General features: G+C 45.8%; 1 protein-coding gene across 1 annotated transcript in view; it reads right to left on the bottom strand.

Annotated features, from left to right (window-relative positions):
• The window catches only part of WBP1L (WW domain binding protein 1 like), a 75,189-nt gene extending 59,587 nt beyond the window's left edge, over positions 1-15,602 (bottom strand). The window contains exon 1 of the mRNA XM_003825526.6: positions 15,402-15,602. Coding sequence (XP_003825574.1) covers positions 15,402-15,491 — 90 coding nt within the window. The 5' untranslated portion in view covers positions 15,492-15,602. The remainder of the gene's footprint in view (positions 1-15,401) is intronic.
• Positions 15,603-20,338: the final 4,736 nt, after the last annotated feature.

Here is a 20,338-nt window from a genome sequence, read left to right as displayed (position 1 = left end):
TCTATAAAATGGAGTATTAATTTGTAGGCCAAAGAGTACCCAGGTGCCAAGGCAAGAGACTGAAGGCATAAACTGTTTCAGCATAATAAAGAAAACAGAATAAGAATAGTCATAATACAAATTAGATACAGAGATGATCATGGACAATTATCAATCATTATTATAAACATTATTAATCATTAGCTTTTAATGTTACTTTTTGTTGCATTACTAATATAAATAACCTAGGAATAACCGGCAGGTATAGGGTCAGGTGCTGAAGGGACATTGTGAGAAGTGACCTAGAAGGCAAGAGGTGAGCCTTCTGTCACGCCCGCATAAGGGCCACTTGAGGGCTCCTTGGTCAAGCGGTAACGCCAGTGTCTGGGAAGGCACCCGTTACTTAGCAGACCGCGAAAGGGAGTCTCCTTTCCTTGGAGGAGTCAGGGAACACTCTGCTCCACCAGCTTCTTGTGGAAGGCTGGATATTATCCAGGCCTGCCCACAGTCATCCGGAGTCCTAAACCCCTCCCTGCGGTGCTGTGCTTCAGTGGTCACGCTCCTTGTCCACTTTCATGCTCCTCCTGTACTCCTGGTTCCTCTTTGAAGTTCGTAGTAGATAGCGGTAGAAGAAATAGTGAAAGTCTTAAAGTCTTTGATCTTTTCTTTGTAAGTGCAGAGAAGAAAACGCTGACGTATGCTGCCTTCTCTCTCTGCTCTGGCTACCTAAAAGGAAGGGCCCCCTATCCTGTAAGCACGTGACCTGCTTCACCTTGTCAACCACTTAGAAGACTGACCCTCCTTACCCTGCCCCCTTGTCTTGTATGCAATAAATCTCAGCAAGCCCAGCTGCTCGGGGCCACTACCGGTCTCTGCATCTTGATGGTAGTGGTCCCCCAGGCCCAGCTGCTTTCTCTTTATCTCTTTGTCTTGTGTCTTTATTTATTACAATCTCTCGTCTCCGCACACAGGGAGAACACCCGCTAAGCCCCATAGGGCTGGACCTACATTAATTGACCATAAAAAGGTATGAAGTATTGATACGTGCTACAACATGGATGAACCTTGAAAACATGCTAAGTAAAGAAAACCAGTCATAAAAGACCACATGGTGTATGGTTCCATTCATATGAAATGTCCAGAATAGATAAATCCATAAAAACAGGAAGTAGATTAGTGGTTGCCAGGGACTGGAGGGAAGAAAATAAGGGGAATGAATGTTAATGGCTATAAGGCTTCTTTTTGGAGTGATGAAAATAGTCTAAAATTAAGATAGCGGTGATGGTGGCTCACCTTGTGGATATATTAAAAACCACTTAATTATACCCTTGAAAATGGTGAGTGTTATGGTCTGTGAATTAGATCTTAATAAAACTGTTACTAAAAAAAAAAAAGGGCTGCACATGGTGGCTCACGCCTGTAATCCCAGTACTTTGGGAGGCCGAGGCGGGTGGATCACATGAGGTCAGGAGTTCGAGACCAGTCTGGCCAACATGGGGAAACCCCGTCTCTACTAAAAATACAAAAATTAGCCAGGCGTGGTAGCGGGCGCCTGTAGTCCCAGCTACTCAGGAGGCTGAGGCAGGGGAATTGCCTGAACCTGGGAGGCGGAGGTTACAGTGAGCCGAGATCGTGCCATTGCACTTCAGCCTGGGTGACAGAGTGAGACTCTGTCTCAAAAAAAAAAAAAAAAAAGCGGGGGGAGGGCAGGTACAGTGGCTCATGCTGTAATCCCAGCACTTTGGGAGGCCGAGGCAGGAGGATCACTGGAGGTCAGGAGTTCAAGACCAGCTTGGTCAACATGGTGAAACCCAGTCTGTACTAAAAATACAAATATTAGCTGGGCATAATGGTGCATGCCTATAGTCCCAGCTACTAAGGAGGCTGAGGTGGGATGATCGCTAGAACTCAGGAGATCAGGCTGCCATGAACTATGATCGTGCCACTGCACTCCAGCCTGGGTGACACAGGGAGAGCTTGTATCAAAAAAAAAAAAAAAAGGGCTCAGAAACCATCTTCCCCTGAGAACAGGAAGTGCCAAATGGAGGTTGGGGACAGAAGTCAAGGATCCCCCTCACTGCAGCACAGTACTGTGTACGAGAGCAGACAGAGCCACATGTGGTCTAGCCCTGTGGTCAAGATGGGTGACGACCCCCATACTTGACAAACAGCGCCCATCCGCCTTGGCGGTGACCCCATCACTCTTCTCACTCAAGGGCACGATGATGTGCAAACAAGAATAATAGTATCGCTGGGTGCGGTGACTTGTGCCTGTAATCCCAGCTACTTGGGATGCTGAGGCAGAAGCACTTGAGGCCAGGAATTCAAGACCAGCCTGGGGAACATAGCAAGACCCTGTCTCTATAAAAAATTTAAAAATTGGGCTGGGCGTGGTGGCTCACATCTGTAATCCCAGCACTTTGGGAGGCTAAGATGGATGGATCATTGAGGACAGGAGTTTGAGACCAGCCTGACCAACATGGCAAAACCTTGTCTCTATTAAAAATACAAAAAAATTAGCTAGGTGTGGTGGCAAACGTTGGTAATCCCAGCTACTCATGGGGCTGAGGCCTGAGAATTGTTTAAACCCAGGAGGCAGAGACTGCAGTGAGTTGAGATTATGCCACTGCACTCCAGCCTGGGCAACAGATCGAGACTCTGTCTCAAAGATACAGAGACTCGCTCTGTTGCCCAGGCTGGTCTCGAACTCCTGGGCTCAAGCGATCTGCCCACCTCAGTCTCCCAAAGTACTGGGATTACAGGCGTGAGCCAGTGGACCCGGCCTGCAGATCCTATTGATGCGAATGTAAACTGATACAACCATACCGGAGAACAACGTGGCACTACCTACTCCAGCCTTTAAATGTGCATACCCTATAACCACACAATCCTCAGTTCCACTTTTAGGAATCTAGCACAATTGCAAAAAGAAATAAGTACAACAATGTTCAACGTAGCACTGTGTGAAATGGCAAAAACTCCATTAACAATGGAGAAGTGTTTAAATAAATCACGGTATAAAGCAACAGAGTACAGGTATTTTAAGAAATCAGAGGAGTATCTACAATATGGAAATTAGTCCACAGTATATTAAGGTTTAAAAAAAATGCATCTTGTGAAATGCTACATTACAAATGATCCCTTCCCCCCACCACCCCCCTGAGACAGAGTCTTGCTCTGTCACCCAGGCTGGAGTGTGGAGGCACGATCTTGGCTCACTGCAACCTCTGCTTCCCGGGTTCAAGTGATTCTCCTGCCTCAGCCTCTTCAGTAGCTAGGACTACAGCCATGTGCCACCATGCCTGGCTAATTTTTGTACTTTTAGTAGAGACGAGGTTTCACATGTTGGCCAGGCTGGTCTCGAACTCCTGACCTCGTGATCCACCCGCCTTGGCCTCCCAAAGTGCTGGGATTACAGGCATGAGCCACCACGCATGGCCACATTTTTGTTTTTAAAACAAATAAAGAACCCTACCCGTACCAAACAATGTTATGGTTCTCTATATATAGACTATATATAGATATATGGTCGTCTATATCTAGCCACTGCACTCTAGCCTGAGCCATAGGCCATCTTGGCTCGCTGCAAGCTCTGCCTCCCGGGTTCATGCCATTCTCCTGCCTCAGCCTCCCGAGTAGCTGGGACTACAGGCACCCACCACCACGCCCGGCTAATTTTTTGTATTTTTACTAGATATGGGGTTTCACCATGTTAGCCAGGATGGTCTCGATCTCCTGACCTCGTGATCCACCTGCCTTGGCCTCCCAAAGTGCTGGAATTACAGGCATGAGCCACCACGCCCGGCCAACATTTTAAAATCTATTATTTAACATTGTTATGAGCATGTGTTGTTTTTGTGTCATTTAAAAAGAATGTAGGCTGGGCATAGTGGCTCACACCTGTAATCCCAGCACTCTGGGAGGCCAAGACGGGCAGATCACTTGAGCTCAGGAGTTCAAGACCAGCCTGGCCAACATGGTGAAATCCCGATCTCTAATAAAAATACAAAAATTAGCCAGGCATAGTAGTGTGTGCCTGTAATCCCAGCTACTCAGGGAGCTGAGGCAGGAGAATCACTTGTACCCAGGAGGCGGAGGTTGCAGTAAGCCAAGATTGTACCACTGCACTCCAGCCTGGGCAATGGAGCAAAACTCCATCTCAAATAAAAAGTAATAGTCCTAGCTACTCAGGAGGCTAAGGCAGAAGGAACACTTGAGGCCAGGGATTCAAAGCTGCCGTGCACTATGACTATGCCTGTGAATCACCACTGTACTCCAACCTGGGCAACATAGCAAGACCCTACCTCTACAAAAAATAAAACAAGGCCAGGTGCGGTGGCTCACACCTGTAATCCCAGCACTTTGGGAAGCTGAGGCGGGTGGATCACAAGGTCAGGAGTTCAAGACCAGCCTGGCCAACATGGTGAAACCCGTCTCTAGTTAAAATACAAAAATTAGCTGGGCATGGTGGTGCGCACCTGTAATCCCAACTACTGGGGAGGCTGAGGCAGGAGAATGGCTTGAACCCAGGAGGCGGAGGTTGCAGTGAGCCAAGGTCGTGCCAATGCACTCCAGCCTGGGCGACAGAGCGAGACTTCATCTCAAAAAAAAAGGTGAAAGGTATTTTAAAGCTGGGTGACAGACCAAGATTCCGTCTCAAAAAATAAATAAATAAATAAATAAATAAAAGAAAATTAGCTGGACACTGTAGTGTGTGCCTGTAGTCCTAGCTACTTGGGAGGCAGAGGCAGGAGAATCGCTTTAGCCCAGGAGTTCGAAGCTGCAGTGAGCTATGATTGTGCCACTGTACTCCAGCCTGGGCAGCATAGCGAGACCCTGATGCTAAAAAACAAAAACAAAAAATGTAAAAAGGGGCCTGCCGCAGTGTCTCATGCCTGTAAGCCCAGCACTTTGGGAGGTCAAGGCAGGTGGATTACGTCAGGAGTTCGAGACCAGCCTGGCCAACATAGTGAAACCCCATCTCTACTAAAATACAAAAATTAGCCAGGCATGGTGGCACATGCCTGTAGTCCCAGCCACTCGGGAGGCTGAGGCAGGAGAATCACTTGAACCTGGGAGGCGGAGGTTGCAGTGAGCTGAGATCGCACCGCTGCACTCCAGCTTGGGCAACAGAGCAAGACTTCATCTCCAAAAAAAAGGTGAAAGGTATTTTAAAGCTCAAAGAAAAGCAGCAATCAGCTCTAAGGAAGAAAAATGGAAAGTCAGCCATAGTGCCAAATCATACTGGGGTAGGTTTTATGGTCCTTACCCCCTCCCAAATGTAGCAAAGGGATTTGCAAAACTTAAAGACAAATTATCCAGGGAAAAAGAAAGGAGTAAGCAGGATGAACTCACACTATTCAATTCTGTATTTAAGTTTCAAAGAGTTACAATATTCCAACATCCTGGTGTAGAAAGCCAAATAGTAATTTCTTCTCCCAAATGAACTACTAAGAGAGAAAAATATTTAAATCTGATCAATAAACTAAGCTGTGGTTTTTTCCCTTGTTGTTTCTGTGTTTGATGAAACTGCCAGGTGGAATTTTAAATGAGGAAAATAGGAAATGGCAAACCAAAAAGTAACATGTAGAATTTTGAAAAATACGAATATTTTCTCCATGAATGCATGCCTCTGATCTGAAAGAATGTGTAATAAAAGTGTTACAACATAACATTTGTCTTGCTAGATATTTAAAAATCAAAACAGACATGTTTTTGTAACTCTCCATTCTAGGACCCACCCTTCCAAGCCACAGATATTCTTGTAACATCTTACATTTATTTTTACCTCTTCCAAAAATGTTTAAGTTAAATTATTTTAAACACCTGAGATCTTGAATCAAAACTTAGCTTTGGCACTGTGAAGACGACAGCACCAGGAGCAGAAGAAAAACAACTCCTCTGATTTCCCACAGAAGAAAGTGTGGAAAGGAGAAAACCAAAAGTAAATAAATCAGAGCTATGGGAATGTAACTGAGTAAGCAAGCATATCCCAAAAACCCAGACCATGCAAGACGGGTGATCTACAAGTCTGAGAGGATGACCTACTTAATCCCCAGATCAGGAAAGCTCAGAATTGTATCAACAAGCCTTAAAATTCAATAGGATGGGATTTGTTTCCCCCTTCTTGACCTCCCAGGTTGCAATGTTCTGGATTTACTTGTGTTTCTTTGTGGTTTCCACATAGCATGCAGTTTTCAGGCCAGACTTTGCTCCACCTAGTGGAACTAAAAAGGATGTTTCAAAAGGGAGGTGCCCACAGACCAGACCTCAGCCTGTCTACTGTATGCCACCAAGGAGAGAAGCCACCAAGACCCTCTGTTGCTGTAGCGTGTGCCTGTAGTCCTAGCTACTTGAGAGGCGGAGGCAGGATAATCCATCACTCAGTGGCTGCTCTTACTGGCTGTGCAGTTACAGTGGGATCAGCGGCCCCAGCGGTGTCCATGAATGGGGTAGTAGGAGCAAGGAACCAACCCAAGCCATTCTACCACCTGGAACCTGATGATCTCCCAAGTGTTAGTCCTAATAGCTGATGGCAGGAAAGCAAGAGGTCCTCTCAAGGGTATGGGTGGACAGGCATTCAAAAGACAGGTGAAGTTTTGAATCCAAAGCCATGCAAGATACCCATGACAACAACAAAGACCCGACGGCTCAAACATCCACAGATGAGCTGCCTCTTGGGGGCCTTAAAAGAGCACTCTCCTCAAGACACAGCCACCCTGAGGTCCAGGACACTTAGCTTCTCTTGTGACAGACCCTGAGAACACCTAATGATTTCTACAGGCTAAGCGTGCGTGAGAGCAAACCAACATTCCTGAGGCCAAAAATCAGAGTAGAGCCAGGACTTGGAATGGGGAAAGGAAAAAGTTCTAAGAACATGACTCAGTTCAGATTGGTTGCAGGACTATGGAGGACACAGAAAATAACTGACCATCAGGCTTTCACTGGGAGCAAAGCAAATCATGTTCTTAAAATAAAACCACAGAGCAGATCAAAGCAAGAGGAAAGAAAGTTCAAGATGGGGTAAATAAGGGAGGCTCACCTGCTTACTGAATCACAAATCAAAAAAACGTGTTTTCAAAATGTTTGATGTTGGCTGACAAGACAGAGCTGACTGACCACATACATCAACAAACCTGAAAGGCAGTGAGATTCGGCATATCAAAGCTTCAAGTCCCACCGAAAACTCGCTGTCCAAGGTTATTTCATACACTTCACAATGCTATGTTGTTCTTGCAAGAAGGCTGACCCCAAGCTCTGCAATAATGAACAGGACCTGGTAAGGCCACAGCAGGTCCCACTAAGCCAGGATTTCTCCACCTTGGCACCATTGACATTCTGGGCTGGAAAAGTCTTTGTCGTGGGGGGCTGTCCTGAGCATTCCAGGATGCTAAGCAGCATCCCTGGCCTCCACTCACTAGATACCAGTGGCACTCCCAAGCTGTGACAGTGACTAATGTCCTCTGGAAGGACAAAATTCTCCCCAAACCTAAATTCAGACATAGAACAGAATAAAGAAAGTCACTTGCAAAATCTCCAGATCTCAGTTCCTGAAGTTAGTCTGGGAGTTGACACTAACTTACAAACCATAATACACTCTGAGGACTGCCAATAGCAATAATGGTGATAATTATTATTATACTTATTAATCATTGAATATATTCCAAGAGCTTTACATATATTATGTCTTTTCACCTCATGACAACCCCATACTAGTACAATTCCCATTTTATAGATGAGGAAGCTGAGGCACAAAGAGGTTATGTAACTTGCTCAAGGACAGTATCAAATTTGGAACTCAGGTGGTCTGACCCCAGAGCTCATGACATGACCACTAGGTTTGACTGTACCAAATCCCTACTCTGGAAAGTTGTTAGATCAGTATCCTCCAATATGTAGTCACTATCTACATACAGCTATTTAGTTTAAATTATTTTAAGTAAATATCACATTGGCCAGGTGTGGTGGCTCACACCTGTAATCCCAACACTTTGAGAGGCCAAGGCGAGCAGATCGCTTGTGCCCAGGAGTTCAAGACCAGCCTGGCCAACGTGGTGAAACTCCATCTCTACAAAAAATACAAAAATTAACTGGGTGTGGGTGCGCACCTGTAGCTCCAGCTACTAGGAGGGCTGAGATAGGAGGTTTGCTTGAGGTGGAGATTGCAGTGAGCTGAGATTGCACCACTGCACTTCAGCCTGGGCAACAGAGGGAGATCGTGTCTCAAAAAAAAAAAAAAGAAAAGAAAAAAGAAAACCTTGATTGGGCGCAGTGGCACACACCTGTAATCTCAGCACTTTGGGAGGCCAAGTTGGGCAGATCGCCTGAGGTCAGGAGTTCGAGAACAGCCTGGCCAACATGGCAAAACCCCATCTCTACTAAAAAATACAAAAGTTAGCTAGGCATGGTGGTGCATACCTGTAGTCCCAGCTACTCAGGAGGCTGAGACAGGAGAATCACTTGAACCCAGGAGGCAGAGGTTGCAGTGAGCCAAGATCACACCACTGCACTCCAGCCTGGGCGACAGAGTGAGACTCTGTCTCAAAAAAAGAAAGGAAAACCTTATGGTAAGTGAAATAAGCCACAAAAGACCACATAGTGTACCATTCACTTTATATGAAATGTCTAGAACAGGCAAATCCATAGGAATGGCAAGTAGATCAGTGGTCACTAAGGGATGGAAGAAAAGGGGCTAGAAAGGGAAGTGACTGCTAATGGCTATGGGGTTTCTTTCTGGGGTAAAGAAAATATGCTAAAATTGGGCCGGGCGTGGTGGCTCACACCTGTAATTCTAGAACTTTGGGAGGCTGAGGCGGGCGGATCACGAGGTCAGGAGATCGAGACCATCCTGGCTAACACAGTGAAACCCCGTCTGTACTAAAAATACAAAAAATTAGCCGGGTGTGGTGGTGGGCACCTGTAGTCCCAGCTACTCAGGAGGCTGAGGCAGGAGAAGCACTTGAACTCTGGAGGCGGAGGTTGCACTCCAACCTGGGTGACGGAGCAAGACACCGTTTCAAAAGAAAAAAAAAAGAAAATATGCTAAAATTAGCACTGATAGTCACAAATTCTGTGACTATACTGAAACACCAATTTATGTATACTTTAAAAGGGTGAATTTTTTTGGCATGTAAATTACTCAATAAAGTTTTTTTTTTCTTTTTTTGAGACAGGGTCTCACTCTATCGCCCAGACTGGAGTGCAGTGGCGTGATCTAGGCTCGCTGCAACCTCTGCCTATGGGGCTCAAGCGATTCTCCTGCCTCAGCCTCCTGAGTAGCTGGGATTACAGGTGCACGCTAATTTTTCTATTTTTGGTAGAGATGAGGTTTCACCATGTTGGCCACGCTGGTCTAGAACTCCTGACCTCAAATGATCCACCCGCCTCAGCCTCCCAAAGTGCTGGGATTACAGGTGTGAACCACTGCGCCTGACCTGATTATATCTCAATAAAGTTGATATAAAAAATTAAATATGGGCAGCCAGGCGTGGTCGCTAACGCCTGTAATCCCAACACTTTGAGAGGCCAAGGCGGGCAGATCATCTGAGGTCAGGAGTTTGAGACCAGCCTGGCCAACATGGTGAAACCCCGTATCTACAAAAAAAAATACAAAAAAAATTACCCAGGCATGGTGGCAGTGCTTGTAATCCCAGCTATTTGGGAGGCTGAGGCATGAGAATCCCTTGAACCCGGGAGTCAGAGGTGGCAGTGAGCCAAGACTGCACCATTGCACTCCAGCCTGGGCAACAAGAATGAAACTCCATCTCAAAAAATAAATAAATAAATAAATAAATATGGAGGGCCAGGAACAGTGGCTCACGCCTGCAATCTCAGCACTTTGGGAGGCTGAGGCAGGAAAATCACTTGAGCCAAGGAGTTCAAGACCAGACTGGGCAATATAGTGAGACTTCCGCTCTATAAAAAAAATTTTTTAATTAACAAAAATTAGGCCAGGCATGGTGGCTCACGCCTGTAATCCAAACACTTTGGGAGGCCAAGGTGGAAGGATCACTTGAGCCCAAGGAGTTCTAGACCCACCTGGGCAACATGGTGAGACACCCATCTCTACTTAAAAAAAATTTTTTTTTATTAGAAAGAAAAAAATTAAATATAGGGCCAGGTGTGGTGGCATGCACCAACAATCCTAGCTCCTTGGGAGGCTGAGGCGGAAGGATCGCTTGAGCCCAGGAGTTCAAAGCTGCAGTGAGCTACGACTACACCACTGCATTCCAGCAACAGAAACCCTATGGGCAACAGAGCAAGATTCTGTCTCTAAAAAATAAAAATATGTAAATAAACAAATATGTTTCAAAATTAAATATGTTTCAAAATTCAGTTCCTCAGTTATCCTAGCCACATTTCAAATGCTCAGCAGCCACCTGGCTAAGTGGCTACTGAATTGGACGGCACAGAGAGAGATCATTTCCAGCATCACAGAAGGTTCTACTGGATGGTGCAGCCTTAGATGAATGGATGAAAGGCCTCCTGACCATGTGACAACAGCCTCTCTTTCGAGCCTCCCCCACTTCCACACTCCTCTACACATCCACATACAAAGCTTCTGCCACAGAGTACATGTCACCTCCAAACACACTCTCCATTTTCATTCTTCCACACTGGAATCCATTTTTCCCCTTCCTGGTCCATACTCTACCCATCCTTATCAACCTTTAAAGTCCTGAACAAATGCTTTTTCCTTAATGAAGTCCTTCTTAGCACCCCATCTTCCTCTTGCCCTAGCAGAATCAGTTGCGCTGACAGTCCTTTGTTTGTACTTCCATTTCAGCAAAACCTCTGGATTACAATTCACTGTGTGCGCTATCTGTCCTTGCCACAAGATTTCCAGCTCCTGGGGAACAGGGATTCCATACTCATTTGATGGTTCCCAGGGCCTAGCAATAATAGCCTGCTGCAAAGAGTAGACATTTCAGTAAATGTCCATTCTTTGATGCCTACTGAATTCCACTGAAAGAGTTTGCAGAAACTCAAGGTGCTGATTTTACACTTTGGTACATCAAACGCACTAAGAAGGTGAGGTAAAAGGGATTAGAATCTGGAAGTCTCGAATCCCACTATTGTATAAGGAGGAATGATGGTGATGGCATTGAAATACCATTTGTAAGAAAGGAGAATGGAGTAGGGCTTCCAGACTGAAAACTGGGAATGGAGGTGAGTAAAGGTAAGGTGGGAACCAAAGGGTATACCATTGAGGGTGAGGTGGGAAAAAATAGCAGGAACTGAGGCACCCATCCAGCTCAAAGTTTTTTTTTGTTTGTTTGGTTTTTTTTTTTTTGAGACAGAGTCTCGCTCTGTTGCCCAGGCTGGAGAGTGCAGTGGCACGACCTCGGCTCACTGCAAGCTCTGCCTCCCAGGTTCACGCCATTCTCCTGCCTCAGCCTCCCGAGTAGCTGGGACTACAGGTGCCCACCACCATACCCGGCTAATTTTTTGTATTTTTAGTAGAGACGGGGTTTCACTGTGTCAGCCAGGATGGTCTCAATCTCCTGATCTCGTGATCCGCCTGCCTCGGCCTCCCAAAGTGCTGGGATTACAGGTGTGAGCCACCATGCCCGGCCCAGCTCAAAGTTTTAAGCCTGGCAAAGGAAAGGTAAGGACTGCATCTCTAGAGATTTGTCCCTAAACCACTGGCTGAGTTACCCTATTAAAAAAAGACATTTCTACCAAAACTTTCTTTTAAATAACATAGTCAAATATTCTGTTTAGGCTGGGCACAGTGGCTCATGCCTGTAATCCCAACACTCTGGGAGGCTGAGATGGGCAGATCGCTTGAGCCCAGGAGTTCGCGACCGGCCTGGGCAACATGGCGAAACCCCATCTCTACAGAAAAATACAAAAATTAGCAGGGCGTGGTGGCATGCACCTGTAGTCCCAGTTACTCAGGAGGCTGAGGTAGGAGGCTGAGGTGGGAGGCTCACTTGAGCCTGGGAGGTCGAGGCTGCAGTGATCCAAGATCACATCACACCACTGCACTCCAGCCTGGGCAACAGAGTGAGATCCTGTCTCAAAAACAAAACAAAAACAACAACAACAAAAACAAACATTCTGGTTAAATCTAAACAACCAAAAGAAACTCTATGTATCTCAATGATAATTTAACTGGAGGAAACAAACGCCAAGGCTGTCGGAGCCTTACTATTTGGAGCGTCTACTGTTTTCTCATTCTTTTTTTTTTTTTTTTTTTTTTGAGACAGAGTCTCGCTCTGTCACCAGGCTAGAGTGCAGTGGCATGATCTTGGCTCACCACAACCTCTACCTCCCACGTTCAAGCGATTCTTCTGCCTCAGCCTCCCGAGTAGCTGAGACTACAGGTGTGCCACCATGCCTGGCTAATTTTTGTATTTTTAGTAGAGACAGGGTTTCACCATGTTGGCCAGAATGGTCTTGATCTCCTGACCTTGTGATCTGCCTGCCTTGGCCTCCCAAAGTGCTGGGATTACAGGGGTGAGCCACCATGCCCAGCCTTTTTCATTCTTTATAGATTTAAGGATTCACGTCTGTGAGTTGTAATGTCATAACCTGTAGGAGAGTTAAGTCTAAGTTCCTAACCACAGAATGAACTAGCTGATGAACTTTCCAGGGCCTGCCTGCATAAACAAGAAATGGCTGTTTCAGTGCAGAGCTGGTAACAGGGAAAGCAAGTTGCCTAGTATCATTTATTTCTGATGGTAAATGTGTATGTAAAAAAAAGATTGTGCATGTAAAAAAAAAGATTGTATTGTAAGTAGATCAATTTTGTGGGAGAAATGCAATAAGGTACCAATACCATTATTCGATACAGAATGAGTATAGTAAGTCCTCCTGAATTCAAAGTTAGCTGGACTTCATTGTTGAATTAAGGACAGTGGGTACTTAAAGTATGCCCTGTGCCAAAATGGCCTTGGGATTTTTTTTTCCTTACTGATTTGTACAAGCAACCCCTTCCCCCACCCCCCAAAAAAAACCCAAAAAAATACACTGACTAAATTGCGGTGGATTCAGAGTTAATAATTATATAGTAACTTGCATTCCGAAGGTTAAAATTCAAAACAGTAATCTCACTATAGATATCTAGTACTCCCAGACAGAAAGAGACAGGAGTATAAGGTGGGGGATGGAATTGTATAGGGAGCGTCAGGAGTGAGGGTATGTGGGGGCTGGTTAGGAAGAGGGCCACTGCTCATTACGAAAACTTTCCCTTCTCTGCAGGAATTGTAACCGTGTAACAGCTGTTGGTCAGTGATAGCATTCATCCAAATGGAACAAAGTACAAAAGACACCTGTCCCCAAAATTAAGTATTAGAAGTGCCACAGATATAAGAAAGCAGCCTGTGGTTTGCAAACTGCAATTAGAATATAACATTAACAATCCCCTTCCACATGTTCACAACACCTCCCAGGCTCCACGACCTGGTAGGAACCTCCACTTTCCATCATCCCCGTTGCTGAAAAAGTGGATCTAGTTCCTATCTTTGACCAGCCCATCTCCAAAGGCTCTGACATTCCTAAACCAAACCTCTACCGATGTTATTTATTGGTTGCTGGGGACAGCCTTTTCAAGATACTTACAGAAACAGACATGTGCAAAGGAAAAGTAAATTCTGTATTTACTATATTCCATATTTTGTTATCAATACCTATACTTAACTTTACCGGTCCTGAGGGCTATAACTTTTCTAGTAAACAAAAAATATATATTTCTTCTGCCAGTTTATGATTTCCACTGGAAAAACAACCCCAACAAAGGCTAAAACAGAAGGGTCCCAACCCTCGAAAAGGGAATACACTGGGCTAGAAAATGAGCTACATTCCTTTCACATGGTATTTCTAGTATACACAAAACATATCCTGAGGAAAAATTAGACACTTCAATGCATAAATAAATTGTGGTTTACAGATAACAGAATGTTACTTGGTCATAAACAGGAATGAAGTACTAGTACATGCTACGATGTGGATGGGCCTTATAAACATTACGCTAAGTGAAAGGAGCCAGGCACAAAGACCACATATTGTAGGATCCCGTTTATATAAAATATCCAGAATAGATAAATCCATAGAGACTGAAAGCAGACGGGTGGTTGCCAGGGGCTGGGGGAAAAGGGAGACAGAGAGTAACTGCTTAGTAGGGACGAGGTTTTCTATTGGGGTGATGAAAATGTTTTGGAACTAGATAGAGGTGGTAGTTGCACAACATTGTAAGTGTACTAAATGCCACTGAATTGTTCACTTTAAAATGGTTTTTGTCATGTGAATTTCAACTTATTTTTTAATCAGTATTTTAAAATAGAGGATAATGGGCAAAACAAGATGTATTTGTGAAAAGGCAGCCCTAAAACTCCTAGGGAAAAGATAAGTATTTTTGCTGGCACTCAGTTTCTGCTCTTGTTCACAACACAAGTTCAAGCGCTAAGTTGAATAGACTTTGCCACTACGCTATGCGTCTATGTGTGTATGCCTTTCTGAAAAAACGGGGAAAAGAACAGAAAGTGAAGAAAAAAGAATAATAAAGCTTTGCCAAATGCAAGGAAGGAGGGGTGATTGCCCCCACTGCACCCCACCCAACTTGGCACCAGGAGTAACGCTCCCATTAGGGTTTCGAAATGCCAGCTGGAGCTGGAATCAGCACAAGCAAGCTTCTCTGCCTGGATAAAGAGCAAGCCACCCAGCAAGAAAAGCTAGGGTGCTCCATTTGCTGCCCATATTGGCATCAGAACCACCCTCTGGTCAAAAGCCCTGAGCTGGCTCAGATCAGCATCCGTGACTTGCTCTCCCAGGCCAGCCAGCCTAACAGCAAGAGCTTGTTACAGCTCAAGTGTGCTCCTCCTCCTGAGGGGTTCCACTCTGTTTCATCCCACCTGCCTTCTGAGAGTCCTCCCTCCAACCAAGTGCGCCATGGCTTACAGATTTTAAAATGGGGCCAAGTCTCTCCCAGGAACATAGTAATTTTTTTTTAAACGTACTAAGATGCCCTCGGAACTTTCCCCAGTCCATCCTGAAAGACATATCCTCAGGATCCCCTCCCTCACAGGCCAACTCAATAGCCTGTGTACCCCTACACACACAGACGTACATACTGCATTACTGCCTGGGACACCTGCTCCACAGAGGGACACGAATAAGGCCCACATCCTCAGCTTGGCACCGCTATCCAGCCACAGTCACCCCAGCCCACCTAACCAACCTGCCGTCTCAAACGCCCTTCACTCGCTTGGCATCATGCCTCTGCCACCTCCTTGACACCAAAACTGTCACAGGTGTCCCTCAGCTAAATACCGACGCCCCTTTAGATCCTGTCCACGCCAGGCATAGACGCCCCTCTCGGGACCCCTCAACTCTTGGCAACAACACTCCTTCAGACCCCTCCAGCCAGGCCTCGACGACCCCCAGGACCCAACATGGCCCAGACGCCCCCTCCCCCTTACCTGCGGGGGTTCAGCCCTGGCTGACAGGGGGCTGGGCAGCGCCTGGAGGAGCAGGAGCGCCATGCCACCCAGGAGCCTTCTCCTCTCCATCCCCCTCCTGCTCCTGCTCCTCCGCCACGGCGCCGCCACCTCCCTCTCCTCCTCTACCCTCTTCTTCCTTCTTCCCTTCTTTTCCTGTTTGACGCTCCCCTCCCGCTTCCGGCTCTGCTCCACCCCGCCCCGCGCAAAACACCCTCCCAGACACGCGAGAGACTCTCCAGTTCCAGCGCTTCATTGGCCTTTGCCCTTTGTCCATTGATCAATCTAGCTGTCGATCAAATATAAGTCCCGCCTTCCCCTGAAGACGAAGCGATGCAGCCAATAAAAAGTAGGAGGAAGCCGGACCATCTTGAATGCTGCGAAGAAGTGTAAAATTCGTCCCAACCCTCAGAGAGTGGCGGAAGCAGCTTCATAAGGGGGCGGGGCCACCCAGGTGGATGGAAAAGTCTATTTCTGATGTAGCCATCTTGAGTGTGGCGGAAGTACTAGTTTTCCACATCAAAAAAAGAAAAAAGGTTTAATGTTTCTCAAGGGTGTTGGAAAATAAATTATTCCTGAAAGGTAACCAGGCGCTCCTGAAGAGGAAAACAATTGCAATGTAAAAATATTTTAATGTCTTTTGTCTTGAAGCACAGCACTATTACCAGGATGCCTCTCTTGGTCTCAACTGCCCAAATAGCAGCTTAGGTCCGTTTGAATTCCCTAGAAGATAGTACCTTTATCTGAGGCATAGTGCTTCGTCACCCCAAGTTCGACGGACAAAATTCTGGTTCTACTTCACAAATTGCTCTGAAATCCATCATCCATTGCTTCAATCCATGTTCTTCTAGCTAAATACAAATGGCTTCCCTGCTGCCCTGCAAGTTGACAATTCTTCCTCTCAAATTTCCGCCACACACTACAACCATACCACATTAAACCAAATATTACTATATCATGGCCTCTTCTTTTAAATACTTCATCTACCTACAGAATAGAGAGTCCAAACTTCCCAACACGGTCCTCTCTGTGACTTCGTCCCTGTCTACTTCTCTTTATCTCACCTCTCACCACTACATTTTCCCACACATTCCACTCACACTGACCATTGAAGAGATGCCCAGTAACTTCATTTACATATTACAGATACAGTTCCCTGCTTACAAACTCCTAGCCCCGTCTCCTTGCTGCTGCTTCTGGATTCTTGTAACACTTACATCTGCGTGCCTGGTTTGCAGTTTTTTGTACAGCATACCAGGTCTTTCTTCTTCTTCTTTTAAAGCCTATAATATCCTGTACAAGGCTCAACCAGAGCTTGATCAATGTTGGTAAAATAGCCAGGTGTGGTGGCTCATGCTTATAATCCTAGCCCTTTGGGAGGCTGAGGCAGGTAGATCCCTTGAGCTCAGGAGTTTGAAACCAGCCTGGGCAACATGGAGAGACCCTGTCTCTACAAAAATAAAAAAACTAAATTAGCCAAATTAGCCAAGCATGGTGGTGCACACTTGTAGTCCCAGCTACTTGGGAGGCTGAGGTGGGACAATCACCAGAGCTAGGGAGATTGAAGCTGCAGTGAGCCTTGATTGTGCCACTGTACTCCAGCCTGGGCAACAGAGTGAGACCCTGTCTCAAAAAAAAAAAAAGGCCAGGTGCGGTGGCTCCTGCCTGTAATCCCAGCACTTTGGGAGGCCGAGGTGGGCGGATCACAAGGTCAGGAGTTCGAGTCTGGCCAACACTGTGAAACCCCGTCTCTACTAAAAATACAAAAAATTAGCCAGGCGTGGTGGTGCATGCCTGTAGTCCCAGCTACTCAGGAGGCTGAAGCAGAAGAATCGCTTGAACCTGGGAGGCAGAGGTTGCAGTGAGCCAAGACTGTGCCACTGCACTCCACCCTAGGTGACAGAGTGAGACTCTGTCTCAAAAAAAAAGAAAAAAAAAAGTTGGTAAAATAAATGGACAAAGGAAGACCCATGGCAAATAACACAGTTGACTTTAGCAGTCAATTTCCTCTCAAAAACCTGTCAAAGTGTTTTACAGCCTGGCCCAGTCTAGCCCACATCTGAGCCCAGAGGGAGTTGTTCTTGGCTTAAGTGTTGGAAAAATGGGAAACAGGTAAGAGTTAAGTCAGTTTTCCCTCAGCTTAAGAAAGTCCATAGTTCTGCCTTTATCTTGATCCTGCTTTTCCAAGTACTATAAAAAGTGACACGTATTTTTGCCAATCTCTCGTTTCTTAGAAATTTATCCATTCCACAAGTCAAGCTCCTTAGAGGAGAAGTAAAAATTGAGTACTAGGGAAGGACCAAATTATTTTCATGGCACAAGGTCTCTAATTCCTGGCCTCAAAAAGTTGTAGGTCTTCCACATAAAGGCTAGGTTTCATCATCACTAAGAAACCCCAGGTGGGATGTAGTGGCTCACGCCTGTAATCCCAACACTTTGGGAGGCCAAGGCATGAGGATTGCTTGAGGTCAGGGGTTCAAGACCAACCTGGGAAACATAGTGAGGCCCTCTGTCTACAAAAAATTTAAAAATTAGCTGGGCATGGTGGCATGTACCTGTAGTCAGGAAACCTTTAGGATTCTGGTTCTAGCCAGGATTGAGGAAAAGACCTTGGATCAAAAGGAAGCTTCTATACCTCTTCTTCTTCCCTTCCTCCTCCTCTCCCAAGCAATGGAACCTTTTACCCATGCTATTCTAGCCGAACTCAGGAAAAAGAAGCTACTCGGGAGGCTAAGGCAGGAGGATCACTTGAGTCCAGGAGGCTGAGGAAGCAGTGAGTCATGATCATACCATTGCACTCCAGCCTGGGCAAGAAAGTGATACCCTCTTTCTCTCAATAAATAAGAAACCCCAATTCAGTTTGGCAAACACAGGGGATTTTGCCCCAACTTCCCTTTCTCCTTTTACCTGAAAGCTCAAGCTGAGCTATTGGATAGGACAGTCTGGATTAGCACTTCCCACACCAAGGCCTTTTAGTAACCTTAACTGCCTCTTATTCAACATCCCACAGCAGCCAACTCAAAGAAGAGAGATGTTACAAAATGAGACTGAGATGCAGTTTGAGTGACCACTTTTTAGAATGTCCCTGAACATTATAGCCACCACATACCTTCCAGACATTTCCAAAAGAGCAGTTGTCTATAAGAGAACAGGAAATCCAAGAGGCTTGAGGAGCTGAGAAGGAAGGGGAAACATTGTATGTTCTGAAAGAACATCAGTCAGGAGTTGTTTCCAAGCTCTACTGGCTCTGGTAATGTTTCCCTTTTCCTATTTGCTTTTGGAAATAAAGCCAGGTCTCCTGTCCTAAAGAAGCTAGCTCAAAGACAGACTTTTCTGTTCAGACACCAGCTAAAATCAAATTGCATATGCTACAACATGGATGAACCTTGAAAACATTATCCTAAGGAAAGAAACCAGACACAGAGGGCCACATACTGCATTACTCCACTTACATGAAATGTTCAGAATACGCAAATCTCTAAAGACAGGAAGTGAATTGTGAGGCGCTGGCAGGTGGGGAGAATGTGGAGTGACTGCCAATGGGTATGGGGTTTCTTTTGGGGCTAAGAAAAATGTTCTGAGACCAGATGCAGTGGCTCATGCGTGTAATTCCAACACTTTGGAAGGCTGAGGGAGGAGGAACACTTGAGGCCATGAGTTCGAGACCAGCCTGGGGCAACATAGTGAGACCTCATCAAAAAAATCAAATTAGCCTGTGGTCCCAGCTACCCCAGAGGCTGAGGCAGGAGGATTACTTGAGCTCAGGAGGTTGAGGCTGCAATGAGCAGTGATTGCACTACTGCACTCCAACCAGGGTAACAGAGTGAGATCCTGTCTCAAAATAATTCTGGAATTAGTGGTGATGCTTGTACAACTTTGTGACTACATTAAAAACCACTGAATTGTACACTTTAAAAGGACTAAGTTTATGGTATGTGAGCTATATTTTAACTTTTTTAAACGGGGAGAAAAATCAAGTTGCAGTGAATTCCTTGGCCTCGGGGAGGAGGCCCTTTCCCCTTAGAGCAGTGCTCCTCCACATATGGTGCCGAGACCAACAGAATCAGCATCACCAGGCAATGACTAGAAATGCACGTTCTCAGGCTCCAGCCCAGAGTGACAGAATCTGGCAATGGATCCTGCAATCTGTGCTTTAACAAGCCTGCCAGCTAATTCTGATGTGTTTTCTTTTTTTTTTTTGAGACGGAGTCGCCCAGGTTGGAGTGCAGTGGCGCAATCTCGGCTCACCACAACCTCCACCTCCCGGGTTCAAGTGATTCTCCAGTCTCAGCCCCCCGAGTAGCTGGGATTACAGGTGTGTGCCACCACACCCAGCAAATTTTTTGTATTTTTAGTAGAGATCGGGTTTCACCATGTTGATCAGGCTGGTCTCGAACTCCTGACCTCAGGTGATCCACCTGCCTCGGCCTCCCAAAGTGTAGGGATTACAGGCATGAGCCACTGCGCCCGGTTGATGCATGTGCTTAAGAACCACTGCTCCAGGGCAGGGGAAACTTTTTGTGTCAAGATCAGACAGTAAATATTTTAGGCTTTGTATGCCACATAGGTAGCATCCTGTTGTTCCCTTTTACAACTCTTTAAAAATGTAAAAACATTCTTAGCTTCCAGTTGCACAAAAACAGGTGGCAGGTGGATTTGGCCCCTTGAGCCATAGCTTGCCAACTCTTGCTCTAGGGCAACACTGCTCCCATTCTGGGAGATCTGGAGCTTCCTGTGGAGACAGGTGGATTTCCCCTTTAATGAGGGAAATAAACAACAGCCTCCAGGCATCAGACAAGTTCCCCTTATATAGTAGTTGTGATACCTTCTGACATGCCAAGGCCAAAGTAAGGCCAGATCCTGCTTTCCATTCAGGCTTCATTAACTTAGTTTATAGTTTGTGTGTATGTGTGCCTGTG

This window comes from Pan paniscus, chromosome 8 (genome assembly GCF_029289425.2).
Source record: "Pan paniscus chromosome 8, NHGRI_mPanPan1-v2.0_pri, whole genome shotgun sequence".
NCBI lineage: Eukaryota > Metazoa > Chordata > Mammalia > Primates > Hominidae > Pan > Pan paniscus.
Note: the sequence above shows the minus strand (reverse complement) of the source record. Positions and strands in the feature narration are given on the sequence as shown.